At 49.5% G+C, this 15069-nt stretch overlaps 1 protein-coding gene across 3 annotated transcripts in view; it reads left to right on the top strand.

Annotated features, from left to right (window-relative positions):
- The window catches only part of Abcf2 (ATP binding cassette subfamily F member 2), a 13888-nt gene extending 4587 nt beyond the window's left edge, over window positions 1-9301 (top strand). For 2 of the 3 annotated variants that reach the window (XM_008847231.3, XM_008847232.3), the window contains exons 6-15: window positions 1107-1202; window positions 2150-2252; window positions 4574-4669; window positions 4842-4961; window positions 5044-5133; window positions 5431-5541; window positions 6580-6642; window positions 6919-7047; window positions 7509-7712; window positions 8637-9300. In XM_008847231.3, coding sequence (XP_008845453.1) covers window positions 1107-1202; window positions 2150-2252; window positions 4574-4669; window positions 4842-4961; window positions 5044-5133; window positions 5431-5541; window positions 6580-6642; window positions 6919-7047; window positions 7509-7712; window positions 8637-8774 — 1150 coding nt within the window. In that variant the 3' untranslated portion in view covers window positions 8775-9300. Of the gene's footprint in view, window positions 1-1106; window positions 1203-2149; window positions 2253-4573; window positions 4670-4841; window positions 4962-5043; window positions 5134-5430; window positions 5542-6579; window positions 6643-6918; window positions 7048-7508; window positions 7713-8636 lie in introns of all 3 variants that reach the window. The other variant, XM_008847230.3, reaches the window with a different exon arrangement.
- Window positions 9302-15069: the final 5768 nt, after the last annotated feature.

Genomic DNA, 15069 nt, shown 5'->3' with positions numbered 1-15069 from the left:
AACCCCCCCCTCTACCAGCAGAAGCCTGTGCTCAAAATGAGTTTCTGTAAGCCAGCACTCCTCTAACCCCTAGGGTATTTAGTTGTATTAATTTGTTTTCTACTAGCAGTATCTGAGGCTGCATACATTGTAAAGAGGCTGATTTTGAAGGGCAGAAGGTCAGAGGGCCTCGTCTGGTGGTAGCCTTGCTGGCAGAGTCCTGAGGTAGTGTAGGCTTCACAAGGTGGGAAGTACATGGTCTTCTGGTCTCCTAATAAAGTCACCAGTTGTCATGCACTCATTGGGGTCACCCTAACGAGTTTACTGAATCCTAATCACCTTCCAAAAGCCCCACCTCACCTTGTGCAGATTCCATTTCCACTCTCTGAATGCCTCACAATGGGAAGCCCACTCTAAAAGGCGTTTTGGAAGGGACAAGCCATGCTTAAGCCATAGTACTGCATGGTCGGACCTCCTTACGGGCGTTCTGGGAAGCAAGCTGGGAGATTGCCCACTGCCCTAGTGAATTGCCTGTGTCTTGGAACAGAGCGCAGTGGTTCCACTTGCTAATGATAAGCTGTCAGAGTCACTTAGGGGCTTTTAGAACAGATTTCTCAGCTTCTCCTTCAGGTCAGTGCAGCTGGAGTTTCGTGCCCAGAAATATTGCCTCTAACAAGTTCCCCCAAGAGTAGTTACTGCCGGTTTGTGAACCAGAGCGTTCATCTGTCCCCTGGCTTTACCAGTTTAAGAACATTTTTTGGCTACTTGCTAGTCTGGCAGCCCCATCAGATTGGTCTAACCTGAATACTTTTTGCTTTAGCATCTTATTTCCCCTGTATCCTTTTGTGTTTCTGGTGTTCATCAACTGCAGTGTGTAAGACTTAAGCAGCTCAAAGAAACTTTGCAGCCTTACTCACAGGTCACATTCGTGTAACTCTTGAGTCCCGCTTTCTACCTTTCTGTCAGTCAAGAACTATGGATTCTCTCCTTCCTCTGAGGTATAGATCAGAGACTGACTTTGGGACTTGGGCCAGGCCTGCCCAGCATTGCATGTGGCAGTCAAACCAGGCCTTCAGCTCAGTGCTCATGATACCACCGACATGCCTGTCTCCTTTTGTGTCTTTCAGAGCCCTCTTTATTCGGCCCTTCATGCTGCTCCTGGATGAACCCACCAACCACCTGGACCTAGACGCTTGTGTGTGGTTGGAAGAGGAACTAAAGACGTAAGGGGTGGGGTAGGGCTGGGAGCCGGCAGATCTGAAGGGGGCAACATCAGAGCCCCAAGAAAATACGTTGTCGAGAAACTGCCCTGGTAGAGCAGTGAGAAAGGAGACCAAAGCAAGGCCGGGGGCGAGGCCAGTGTACCAGGTGCTGAGTGCAGTAGGCTGGCCTTTTGTTTCTTTGGGGTTTTGTTATATTAGTTTTTAGTCTGACATATGTCAGCCTTTAAAACCAAACCCCAAAACTTTTGGTTTTCCCATATCTGAAATAATACCATCTTTACTAAAGATGTTTAATTGTATGGGAAGTAAGTCCCCATTTAAAGTGATGATACAGTGATTTTAAAAAATTGCTAATGTGGTCATAGTTCTTGTATAGCTAAAGAACCAGATAACTTGGAATACTGTTCCTTATTTATTTATTTGTCTTTTTGAGATAGGATCTCCCTGTAGCCCTAACTAGCCTAGAAGTCACTATGTAGACCAGGCTGGCCTCCAACTCACAGATATCCGCCTGCCTCTCCCTCCCAAGTGCTGGGATTAAAGGCATGCACCACCACGCCCGACATTTTTCCTGTCCCATCCTTAAAAGAAAATAACAGTAGTGTGTGACTTAGTGCTGTCTGCATCAAGAAAAAGCTCATGTTTCCTTTATTGCGTCAGTTTGAGGTCGCCCCACCGCCAGTTCTGGATACCTTGGGAAGTATTTGTCTCCTGTCTCTACTCTGTTCTGTTGACAGCTGAAGACTTGAGGGGCTCTTAGCGCATGAAAGGCTCCAGGAGCCCCTCAGAGAGAATGCAGTGCTGACCTAGGTCCTTGCTAGGCAGCAAGAGTTGAAAGGGCACTTGGGTGTAAGGGTGGAAAAGGGTGAAGGCATTCTGGGTCTGGCTCAGTGAGCCAGCTGTCTCTAGCTTTGAGTACCTTTCTGATTGGTTCTTTGGCTTCACAGTTTCAAGCGCATCCTGGTCCTTGTGTCCCATTCCCAGGATTTCCTGAATGGGGTCTGCACCAATATCATCCACATGCACAACAAGAAACTGAAATACTACACGGTGAGTGGACCTGACTTCTCCTACACTAATTCGTTCCCTTAATTCTCTGAAGTTGTTCTTTAAAAACAAAGCAGCTTTTTTTCTCTTGTTGTAAAAAGATGTAGACAGGTCCTGCAGCCCGTTCTATTTTAGTCCCCAAACCATCGTTCATAGGCTATAGGCCATGGTTGGCAGCTGCAGCATGTGGTATGTGTGCTTGATGGCAAAAACGGTGACTTCTCCTGGGGCCTGGGCAAGGCCCCGAGTCTTCCTACCTGCTCACATGATGCCTTCTCTCTGTTAGGAGAGTTTGGTGCCCAGAAATTTGAGCAGCACAGGGAAGGGAGGTCAGAGTCTCAGCAGCCTCCCTGTTGGGTTTTGCCTCTTCTTAAAATTTATTTAGGTTTCTTTTTGTTCCTGGGTGTTTTGTTTTTGTTTTTGGTCTTTTTGAGACAGGGTCTCACTGCAGCCAGCCCTAGCTGGAACTCACTATGTACACCAAGCTGGCCTTGAACTCACAGAGATCTGCCTGCTGGGATTAAAGTAATGCACCACTACCACACCTGGCATTGTGGAGGTCTCACTGTGTAGCCTTTGCTGGCCTGGAACTTCCTATATAGACTATGCTGGCCTTCAGCTTACAGAGATCTGCCTCCACCTCCAGGGTTGGTTTTTTGTTGTTGTTTTGGTTTTGGGGTTTTTTTTGTTGGTTGTTTTTTTGTTTTTGTTTTTGCTTTTTTTGAGACATATCTCCCTATAGCCCCAACTGGCCTGAAACTCCCTGTGTAGACCAGGCTGGCCTCCATCTCACAGAGTCCACTTGCCTCTGAGTCCTGAGATTAAAGACGTGAGCCACCACACCTGGCTCTTTTGTTTTTTTGAGATTTGTTCTCACACTGCAGCCCAGCTGTCGTGGTAGACACTACACTAGGTCAGGCTGGCCTTGAACTCGAGGCAGTCCCCCCATCTCAGCTTCCCAAATGCTGAGATTACAGGTTGGAGGCACCATGCCTCAGCTGCCTTTTAATTTTTAGTATTTAAAAAAAAATTCTTATAATGAAAAATAGGGCCAGTAAGATGACTCAGAGTCATCTGCCACCAAGCCTGACTATCTGGGTTTGATCCCTGGGACCCACGTGGTAGAAGAAGAGAACTGTTCCCACGAGTGTCTGCTGACCTCCACGTGCACTGTGGCATGTGTGCACGCAGACACACAAAATAAAGATGTGCTTTAAAACGTTTTTTAATGAAAAATAGAGCTGGGTGTGATGGCATGTACACAGAATTCCACCATTGGTTGGCACAGCATGGGGGTCTTGCATTTGCAGCCAGCCTGGGCTACGTAGTGAGACTGTCTCAGATAGGGCAAAAGAATAGAAAGCTTTTCATTCATAGTCACAGGCACTGTGGGAGTATTAGTAGTTTCTTACTAAGCCTTCCAGAATTCTGCATATTGGCAATCATTTGTAAAAAGTCTTATACACACATACACCCTTTTCTCTTTCATCGTAATTAACCTTTATGTAATCTTCTGTGATCTTAACAGCTGTTTTATTTTTGTAGATTCTGCTTTCCAGATGAGTATACAGTCTACTTTTTAGTGATGGCATAGTGTTTCATTGTGTGGCTATCCTGTGACTTACTTGTTAGACCTTCTTATTGGATGGTTGGCTGAAGTCTAGGTTTTTTCCAGATAGAAACCATAGCAATCCATTTCAGGCTTGGTCTTAAATCCATTGGTTTGTTTTCCCTTGTGGGGCACAGCCCCTGCTGTTCGAGTGCAGCCTCAGCTTCCAGGGTGGGTAGTAACAGGAGGTGGTAAAGAGCTCTGAGCTCAATGCTGACAGTGTGATAGTGGTGTTCTGCTGCCAGCTGGGTGTCTTTCTGGGTAATCTAAGGATTTGCCCTGGAGTCTGGTTTGGCAAGACTGAGCAAGAGGCTTGAAATGGAAGATTTACATCTTGAGTTGGGCTGTAGCTTAGTTCAGCACTTGCCTAGCACGTACCCTGTGTTCTATCCTCAGCACCACAAAAACAAATAAAAAGCACTTCCTGTTCTTCTTATTGCTCAGACTTAGAGCAGGCAAGTCAGTGGCCCCTTCACCCCTAAACACAGAACACAGGACTGAGATCGGGTTAAAGCTGCCTGCTTCACCGGGTATGGTGGCACATGCCTTTAATCCCAGCACTGGGGAGGCAGAGGCAGGCAGATCTCTGTGAGTTCCAGGCCAGCCTGGTCTACATAGTGAGTTCCAGGCCAGCTGGGGTTACAGGGAGACCTTGCCTCAAAGACCAAAAAAAAAAAGCTGTGCTGCCCACCTCACCTGGCGTGTGTCCCCGCAGGGTAATTATGATCAGTATGTGAAGACTCGGCTGGAGCTGGAGGAGAACCAGATGAAGAGGTTTCACTGGGAACAGGATCAGATTGCACACATGAAGGTGAGGAGGCTGTGAAGCTGAGCTGCGTTCTCCCACCCGAACTGGACCAAGTTTGAGGAGGCTGGGAAGAAGTCACCGGAGGGCTGATTGGTGTTTTCACGCACACACACACACACACACACACACACACACCACCCCCCACCCCCACCCCCGATTCTCTGGACTCTTTCAGAACTACATTGCCAGGTTTGGCCATGGCAGTGCCAAGCTGGCCCGGCAAGCTCAGAGCAAAGAGAAAACACTACAGAAAATGATGGCATCAGGACTGACAGAAAGGGTTGTGAGCGACAAGGTGAGGTCTGATGGGTGGGGCTGGGTGGCTGAAGGTGTGGGCTGAAGAAAACACCAGCCTGAGATGCTGCCCCTCTTCATAGACGCTGTCGTTTTATTTCCCACCATGTGGCAAGATCCCACCACCAGTTATTATGGTGCAAAATGTGAGCTTTAAGTATACAAAAGATGGGGTAAGTACAGGCCAGAGCACATGCAAGAGTCCGTGGACAGCTGGGAGGCTGGGCGCACTTTCCATGGCAGTGTCAGCCAGTGGGACCCTGTCCTGTTCTTGCTGACTTGTGCTGGGGAGGGGAGACAATCTTCAGGCTTGGCAGATGGAGGCAGTGGGTCGGGATCACTCTGACAGTGATTCCCTCCTCCATTCTCCACACCTGCTTCTGGTGACTAGAATGCCATGAGGCTGGTCTGCCAGGGAGAGTAGAGCCAACCTCTAGCCTGTGTCCCTGTCCCTTTTATGTCCGCCTCAGCCTTGCATCTACAACAATCTGGAATTTGGTATTGACCTGGACACAAGAGTAGCTCTGGTGGGACCCAACGGTGCAGGAAAGTCCACTCTTTTGAAGCTGCTGACTGGAGAGGTATGGCTAAAGTGCGACACGGTGGCTTCTGGTGGGCACCTTTCTTTTAAGGAGGAAGGGTAGGGCCCAGGTGCCTTGGTAGTTGAGTGAGCCACCTTGGAGGGGCTGGGTAGTGGTGGAAGGGAAGATGTCTGAAGGGATCGGGGAAAGGGTATCTGAGGGACTGGAAGAGCACTTGAATGCATATGTCACAGTGTTTGGAGTTTTCAGTCAGCATTTAGGGTCTGGGAACATCGGCACTTCTGGACTTTTGTTTTGTTTGGTGTTTTGTTTTAAGGCAATGTCTTTGTAGCCTTGGCTGGTCTAGAACTGACTATGTGGACCAGACTGGTGTTGAATTCATAGACCACCTGCCTCAGCCTCTCGAGTGCTGGGACTAGAAGAATCTGCCACCATGTCTGGCTTGAAGTTTCTAATGAGAAAGTGTACACTGTGCCTATATCCAGGTCCCTTGTTAGTACAGTGCATTTTACAGTAGCTATTTCGTGACTCCCTGATAAACTGTTGTGTATTTTCTCCCTTGAGAGAGTCTGTCTTCCTAAATACTTTTTTAGGTTGGTTGGTCAGTTGGTTTTTTGGTTTTTTTTTTGTTTTTTTTTTTTGAGACAAGTCCTCTCTAGTTGCAGCTGGCTTGGAATTCACTATGTAGACAGGCTGCCCTCCATCTCACAGAGATCCCCTGCTCCTGCCCCACAGCTGCTGGCATTAAAGGTGTGCTCCATCACACCTGGCTGCTAAATATTTTAATGTGTTTTTTGTGTGCACAATGTGGTTACAGGGCCACTTGTAGGAATTAGTTCTCACCTTCCACTGTGTGAGCAACAAATGCTTTTGCCCATTAAGCCATCCCTAGCCCGTCCTAAATACTTGGAGTGCCCCAGTGACAATCTGGATTTACAAAGTAGATTGTGTAGCAGGGTGTGTGAGGCTTGTTCAGTGTGATGTGATTGTTTCCTCTCTGCCTGTGTTTGCTTCTGTCTGGATTTCCTTTTTTGTGTCTACTTATTTTTCTGAGTCTACTTAATACTCTTCTTCTAGCTGCTGCCCACAGATGGAATGATCCGGAAGCACTCCCATGTCAAGATAGGGCGTTACCATCAGGTATAGACGTGGGTCAAGGTTGGGGGTCAGGGTGGAAGAGGGTCTTCATCTGTCCAAGCCCTTCCTCCTCCTCCTGGGAAAGCAAGCTTCATTAGCTCCTAGCTGCTTCTTGGGTGTTGAGCATGAGCCCGGGTAGAGGTGGGGACTGCCTAGCAGGCTCATAACACACTGAGTGGGCTCCTTCTGGGGCAGGCTCCTGTTAGAGCAGCCCCCCATCACACCGTCTGGGCACTTTTTGGAGGAGGCTCTCCTTGAACATGGCCACTTTCTCTGCAGCACTTACAGGAGCAGCTGGACTTGGACCTGTCGCCTTTGGAGTACATGATGAAGTGCTACCCAGAGATCAAGGAGAAGGAAGAGATGAGGAAGATCATTGGGAGATACGGCCTCACTGGGAAGCAGCAGGTGAGCAGAGTGGTGGGAAGGACCCCAGGTCCTTCAGAGACTGGCCAGGTGGTTAGGGACCCAGGTTTGAAAGCGATCCAGAGTCTCTCTCTTACTTTCCTCCAGCATGTTGCAGCACTGTGGGGTTGGGGAAAAAGACAGAGCTGGACTCTGATGTGCCCTGCTGCCAGAGTCCTTGAGAGCAAAGGAACTTGCAGTCTAGAGATTGCTGTATCGAACTGCAGAACCACTGGGTCACCTCGTTTCACCAGGACCTAGTGCCAAGAGCAAGGAGGCAAGGTGGCCAAGCTTCCAGGTGGCCCTTGTTAGGCCTCAGGACTAGTGTATGTGGTCATGGGTTTTCCTGAGCTCACTTCTTGGTACAAAATGGCAATCATGGTAACAAAGGAGTCAGAGAGGAGAGGTCTTGAGCCACATGGTGAGTGTAACACCAAATCTTGTGTGTGTCATGGTTCTTCCAGGTGAGTCCGATCCGGAATCTGTCAGATGGGCAGAAGTGCCGCGTGTGTCTGGCCTGGCTGGCCTGGCAGAACCCCCACATGCTCTTTCTGGACGAGCCTACCAACCACCTGGACATCGAGACCATTGATGCTCTGGCAGATGCCATCAATGAGTTCGAGGGCGGTATGATGCTAGTCAGCCATGACTTCAGACTCATTCAGCAGGTGAGGCCCTAGCCAAGGCACAGCATGTACTGTAGGTAGAGGGTTACATGGAACATAGGTGTGACACGTAGAGGGCACTTGTTGTTTCTGAATGCAGAGAAGGGATTCAGGCCCTCACAGAGGGGTAAGGACCAGATCTCAGCTCTATGGGGATGGTAGATGACTGGGTAGATGGCCCAAATGGAAGAAATCAGGCTTTTATCACTGTCTCAGATTCTTAAACCATGTGTTAGTAAGGATTTGGATTCAGAAGCAGAGGCAAAGCTGCTGGCCACTCTGAGCCCTTGAAAGCAGCATGGGTAGAAAACAGATCACGAAGCCTCTGAGCAAGAGCCTGCTGGGACAGGAGTGGCAGCTCAGCAGTCCAGAGTGCATCCTGCTCTTCAGAGAACCGTAGCTCAGTTCCCAAAAACCACGAATGGCTCACAACTCCCTTAACTCCAGCTCCCAAGAGTTTTGATACCTCTGGTTTCTGTGACACCTGCAGTCACATGCACGTATCTACCCACAGACACACAAATGCACATAATTAACAATAAAAATCTTTAGGCCTGGCACGGTGGCACACACCAGTACTCATGAGGCAGATCATTGTCAGTTCAAGGCCAGCCTGGTCGACATAATCACAGCCAGCAGGGGCTACATAGTGAGATTTTGTCTCAAAAAAATTAAAAACTTGTGGGGGCCTGACCATAGGGACGACACCGTAGTGTCTGGCTTAGGAGACTCCAGATTTCTGGTTATTATTGTACCCTGGGGTGAGATGTTACAAAGAGCCCACAGAGGCAGTAAACGTGAGCTGATATGGATTTGGGTGAGGGCTCAGGAGAGTGGTGTTTTCTTTCCGGAAATCCTAGAATGGTGCTGGTGGTGGTGAGGGAGGCAAGGAGGACTGGCCAGATGAATCCAGGATCTGCTTTCCAGGTTGCACAGGAAATTTGGGTCTGTGAGAAGCAGACAATCACCAAGTGGCCTGGAGACATCCTGGCCTACAAGGAGCACCTCAAGTCCAAGTTGGTAGATGAGGAGCCCCAGCTCACCAAGAGGACCCACAATGTGTGAGCCCTCCTCAGCCAGGCTTGAGTCAGGAATGTCACCTGGAGACTGCCAGCTGCCGCCTGACCAGCTGCTCAGGACAGAACCCTGGGGCTACATCCCCGCATTGCTGCAGTACTGTCCCCAGCCTCTCCTGCCTCAGCCTGCCTTCACTGCATCCACCTCCAGCTGGACAGCACCTGTCCATTTCCCACCCTCCTTCTACTTGGGTCTGTCTATGTCTGGATTTGGCTGGCTGCTTTTTCCAGCCCTTTGGCTGGTTACCTTGTCCTGAGAGATGCAGCCATGGGTATCCGGGTTAACCCAAGGGCCCAAGCCTGGTTTGGACTGTGAAGGATTCAAGAGCCTCCTTTTGTGGGTTTTGGTGATGTTGGAAGACTACCCCAGCCCACCACCCCTGTTCCTTAGTGCTTCTGTTTTGGAGCTCTGGGCTAGGGCCTCAGTCCTGCTCAGTTTTTAAATAATTATTTAACAGTGTAACTTTTAGACCTGTGTGACATCTACAAAGTCCAATAAAGAGGAAGCCACAGTCCTTCCTGGGTCTCTGGGGCCTTCTTTCCCTCTGCAGAGTCCACATTTCCTTCCTCAGGAAGCCTTGGGCCTGTTGAGACTGAAGACGAGGGCTTAGGAGCTACAGGAACCTCTACCTCCTCTGCTTTCCCATTGTGCCTCTTAGGCCTGTTTCATGAGACCTAATGACCAGCCTCAGGCAGCCTCATTAGACCACAGATCAGCGCCTCCTCTACTTTCTAGGCCTGTTGGCCTGGGAGCAAGCCAAGAGTTAGCAAGTTCCCTGGCGGTACAGATACTAAAGCTCAAGTCAGGAAGTGCCTTGAGAGACACTTGGAGATTCTCTGTGACATGCAGCTCCTGCTACCTAGCACACAGGACTCTGTTTCTGAGCTCCAGAGAGAAACAGAAATACCTGGTCTGTACCTGCTGTTGTGGAGTGGGACAGGTAGTTTGTGCACACACTTCTTTATTGGCTCTAGCTTACATGTAGCCTGGGGTTCTGTGCAGATTACCTGGCCCTTTAGAATTTCTAGCCATGGTGTCAGCAGGCTGTGTCCAGCCTTACCTGGGTGTTTGTCACTTCTCCTCTGCAGCCTCAGCAGGGCAGTCTCTGGGAAAGCACACCCACGGTCTTTAAGAGAGGGAAACTCCCAGATGGTGACTAAACCCCCAAGGAGCCACCATCAAGTGGGAAAGCCTGTAGAAGCTGTAAATCAGATACCAAATTGTGGTTTAGATCGGAGGAGTTGCAGGGACTCAAAAGGGAAGGAGGTCTGAGCAGCTGCTGGGAAAGGCAGGCTTGGTCCTGCACCTTAAAAAATGGGAAGTTGGGGCTGGAGAGATGGCTCAGTGGTTAGGAATGCTGGCTGCTTTTGCAAAGGACCCAGGTTCGATTACCAGCACCTACATGGCAGCTAGCAACCATCTGTAACTGATGTACCAGGTGATCCAACACCCTCTTCTGACCTGTATTGGCATTGCATGACTCAGGTGTACTTGCATACATGCAGGCAATACACTCATATACACATTTTTTTTTTTTAATGGGAAGTCTTCTCAGATGGTGGTGAGGTCCCAGAGCTGCCTTAGGCAGAGGGACCAAGCCCATCCAGTGAGAGCTGAGACTGACAGGCTCTGCTGCACCAGGGTCCTAGAGGGGCCTGGCTTGCTTGTGCCGTAGTTGGGCTGGGAGTGAAATAGCTGACATCAGCCTGCCCTGAGTATCCACGGCGTTGGACTGGGGAGTATGGTGTCTACAGTCAGCTGCCACCCTCCTCCCCAGCTTGTCATTAGGACAGGCCGGGCATGGTAGAACATGCCTATAATCCCAGCACTCAGGAGCTGGGCTCATGAGACCCTGTCTCAAACCTTCCAGGTCAGGAAGTCTATTGGGAACCCTGGAGTGCTAAGTCTGGTGCTCAGGATTGGAAAGACTGCAGACCTGGAAGAAGGGAGTGTCATTGTAGCCTAGTCAGCCTGGTTGTCACCCCATGGATCTTGACCAATTATCTAAAATTAGCAATGCCTTGTTTGGGATGCAGAACTGCCCTCAGCCTCTTGAAGCAAACAGCAGCTGCGATGTCGCTGGGTTTGGGGCACAGGATGGGGGCTGCCTGTTGTCGATAGCAGGTGATGCCTGTCTCTGGCTCTCCCCACCTGTTCCTGATTTGTGACATCCTCTTCCCTCAAAACCTCTCCTTTTCATGCTGCTCCAGACTTCTGTGTAGTCACAGTATTCAGGGACCTGAAACTGGTTGACACATCAATGCTGAGACCCTCTCCTTCGCAGCTAAGTTCAGACTCCTGCTCTCACACAGGCCCCCTCATGCCCTTCTCCAGCATGGTGCTTTCCTCCTGGCATCTGGCCCAAGTGAGGAAGCTGCTCCTTTTGTCCTAGCTACACCAAACAAGCCCATTTTGTAAACGGTCCAAGGTGTGGGAGGGGCTGGTGAACTGGAGGATGTGCATGAAGAGCAGCAGTGGTCCAGGGCAAAGTGTGTAGGCAGGCATGGTGGCACACCTTTAATCCCAGTACTTGGGGCAGAAGCAGGCAGATCTGAGTCTGTGGCCAGCCTAGTCTACATAGTGAGTTCCAGGCCAGCCAGAATTAATAGTGAGACCCTGTCACAAAAAAATGAAGTTGGGCTAGAGAGTTGGCTCAGTGGTTAAGAGAACATTCTTACGAAAGACCTGAGTTTGGTTCCTAGCACCCATCAATCAGGTGGCTCTATAATTCCAGCTCCAGGTGGATCAGACACCTCTGGCCTTGGACATCTGCACTTGTGCACATACTCCCACACATACGTTTTTAATTTTTATTTTATGTGTATGTGTATGTTGCCTGCATGTAGGTCGGTGCACCCGTGTCATGTCGTGCAATGCCCGTGGAGGTCAGAAGAGGCTGTCAGATCCCCTGGGACTGGAGTTATGGACAGTTAGCTGCTGTGTGGGTGCTAGAATTCGAACCCGGGTCTTCTGCAAGAACCACCAGTGTTCTTAACCACCGAGCCATCTCTCTAGCTCCACATACATTTTTTTAAAGTTGGTTAAAAAGTCCAGAGCGTAGCCACCTCAAAGAAACCTACTCAGTGTATATCTAGGAGGTGCCGAAGCCGTGAGAGCAAGGATGTTTGTGCAGGGTCTCCTGGCAAAAGTGCCCTAAAGGGCTGGGACTCTGGTACTTGGGGAAGTGGTGTCAGGCACACTGTCCCTCTTTTGAGGAGGCAAGGGTGGGGCCTGGTCTTAGGGTCTTGGTGGCTCAGTGTGTTGAGCACCTGGGATAGGCTTGAAATGTTTAAAGCATATTCCCACCACTTCCTGTGGACTAGAGATGGTTTCAGAATGCTGGATGGAACCCAAGTTGAGGGTGATCTGTGTTCAGCTCAGCATGGGGTAAACAACGTATATGACTGACAAGAGGGGTGGTTAGTGTGACCTGGGTCTATTAAGGCCTGGATGGGTGGTGCTGGTTCTCTGAGGGCCTTAGGGTTTACTTACAGATGAAGACGCTGAGGTCCATGGTCTGCCAGGGGTAACTGAGTCACATGACCTGATAGTGGCTGTGCCCTGGCTCTAGGCAAGCCCTTAAGTAGGATCTTTTCCTCTCCACCCCTGTTACGGGCACTCTTCATTCAAACAGTAGAAGCAGGACCCCTAGAACTTGGTGCCTTGACAAACACCCTAAGGCACCAATGGTGAACCAGTGTATCTGGAGGACTGTAGCAGCTTAGGCTTACTCCCGCCTAAAATTCTTGCCACTCTGGTAGATAGGAGCCAAAGGTGGAGCCTGACCTCCAACCCAAAGCCCACTAGTAGTTTGTGAGTTCACAACCTTAGTGCATGGGATGCTGGGGATGGGAGTGGAGGGTACTACCAGACTGTCCAGAAGGGGAGCAACAGAGGACAGGCCATGCCCTGAAGAGTGCTACTGCAGAGCACTGTGGCTTAGTCCATCTTTAGGGTCAAAGCCTGACAGAAGGTTGGGCCAGGTGTGGCCTCTGAGATAGTGGCTGGTGGTTCTACACTACCACGCTGAGCCTTAGGGCTGCTTCTCTCCAGGCAGCCCTAGGAACAGGCTGTGGTGATGGCAGAGAGATGTGGGCCGAACCACCCTTGATTAGCTGCAGGCTTCTGCTGGCAGAAGTGACCAGGCAGTGGCTGGTGTAGGAAGCCCAGCTCACTCTGGCTCCTCTGTTGGCTTGGCCACTTTTCTTTATACTGACCAGGTACCCCTGCTCACACTGTAGTTGCTCTCAGGTTCCTGCCACCTGTTTCCTAGAGATCACCTTAGTTCAAAGACTTATGTGGCAGAAAAGGAAACAGGCCCAGAGGAAAGTGCCTTATTCAAGGTCAGTGATTCATGGGCAGCTGAGATCATAGATGGCCAACCTGTGGTCCATTGCTGTGGTGATTGTCATACAGATGGGCTGAGAGGGTAACTTGCTGACTGTGTACCAGGGTTACGTGAACACAGGATAGCAGGCAGTCCCTTAGGAACAATTCATTCTACTCCTTCAGGGTTCTAAGATGCTCTTGTAGCACACAGCAGTCTCAGCCAACAGCAGAGCCCCTTAATGAGGCATCCTATGACTCCGCCATATCAGGATTGGCTACACAAATGTCCTGATGAAAAAAAGCAAAACACAAGGCCTGGGGAGTGGGCTCAGTGCTTGCTCACAATCCTGAGGACCTAAGTTCTTGGTGCTGGGAAGATGGCTCAGCAGTTAAGAGCACTTACTGCTCTTGTAGAGGACTGGAGTTCTGCTCCCACCACCCACCGCAGTGGGCGGCTTACAACCACCTGCAACTCTAGCTCCAGGGAATCTGATGTCCTCTTGTGGCCTCCTTGGGCACTGCATATACATACACACATAAACACATGCAGTTTTTTTTTTTTAAAGATTGAGTATGGAGGCTAGAGAGATCACCCAGCAGTGACAAGCACTGACTGCTCTTACAGAGGACCTGGGTTTGATTTCCAGCACCCACATGGCAGCTAATAATTGTCTGTAATTCCAGTTCCAAGGGATCTGATGCCCTCTTCTGACCTCCAAGGGCACTGCACAACACAGGTGCACATATATGCACATATACAGGCAAAGCACTGATAGACATAAAAATAATTAAAAATTTAAAAATTAGAAAAAAGACCAGTATGAATCCCTGGCATCCATGTAAAAAGCCCGTTGCAGCAGTACAAGCCTGTAATCCCAGTGCTGGAGCCTCACTAGGGCTCCATGGCCTGTCAGTGTAGCTAACTTGGAGAAGTCCAAGTTGGATGGGAGACTGTGTCAAAAAAAGGGGGGCCTGGCATGATAGTGCACACCTCCAGTCCCAGCACTTGAGAGGCAGAGGCAGGTGGATCTCTGTGAGTTCAAGGCCAGCCTGGTCTTACATAGTGAGTTCCAGGCCAGCTGGGATTACAGGGAGACCCTGCCTCAAAAAGACAAAAAAAAAAAGGGGGGGGTGCTGCTCCAGGGAAGCCATCATGAATCCTTGGGAGTGCAGCCTTAGGTGGAGACAAACCACACCATAGGAGTCCTAATTTAATCCATAAGAACCAGGAATGAAAGGAAATCCTGAATGAAAAAAATAACTAAAACCAAACAAAAAATTGTGTTGAGCTGGAGGTGAGTCAACAGTAGAGCATTTGCTTGCCCTGAGCAAGGCCCTGGGTTCCATCCCCAGCCCAACATCATCATCAAACAAATGCCAGACACAAAGGAATAAATGGCTTCATTTGCATGAAATTGTACAGGCAAAACTCACCTGTGGAAAGAAAGGTGAGCACACTAGTTCCCTCTGATAGGGAGGGAAGCTGGAACGGGCAGGCATAAAGGAACTTTCTGGGATGACAGAAATAGCCTGCATTTTGATTGAAGAATTGGCTGCAGGAATAAATGCATTTGTCAAAACTTAAATGAGGTGAATGAGTGGGGAAGGCATCTGTGTTGGTCTCTGCCTCCATACGTGCACACACACACACCTTACACCCAAAAAAGAAAAGAAGGGAGATGCCTGTGAAACCAACCGCATTTGTTAACTACAGATGTTGACCCAGAAGGAATAATGTCACTCTGCAGTTGAAGAAATTGCTGTTTTTTCATTATTTTAAACTTGGATATACAGGGCCAGTGAAATGGCTCAGCAAGTAAAGGTACTTTCCTCCAAGCCTTACAACTTGAGTGTCATCCCTGGAACCCACACAGTGGAAGGAGAAAAGTGGCTCCTGCAAGTCGTCCTCTACCTCCACACATTCACGATGGACACATTCACGATGGACACACAC

The sequence above is a fragment of the Nannospalax galili genome, unplaced genomic scaffold (assembly GCF_000622305.1).
Source record: "Nannospalax galili isolate Female #2095 unplaced genomic scaffold, S.galili_v1.0 scaffold302, whole genome shotgun sequence".
NCBI classification, from domain to species: domain Eukaryota; kingdom Metazoa; phylum Chordata; class Mammalia; order Rodentia; family Spalacidae; genus Nannospalax; species Nannospalax galili.
This window is presented reverse-complemented; position numbering and strand designations above follow the sequence as displayed.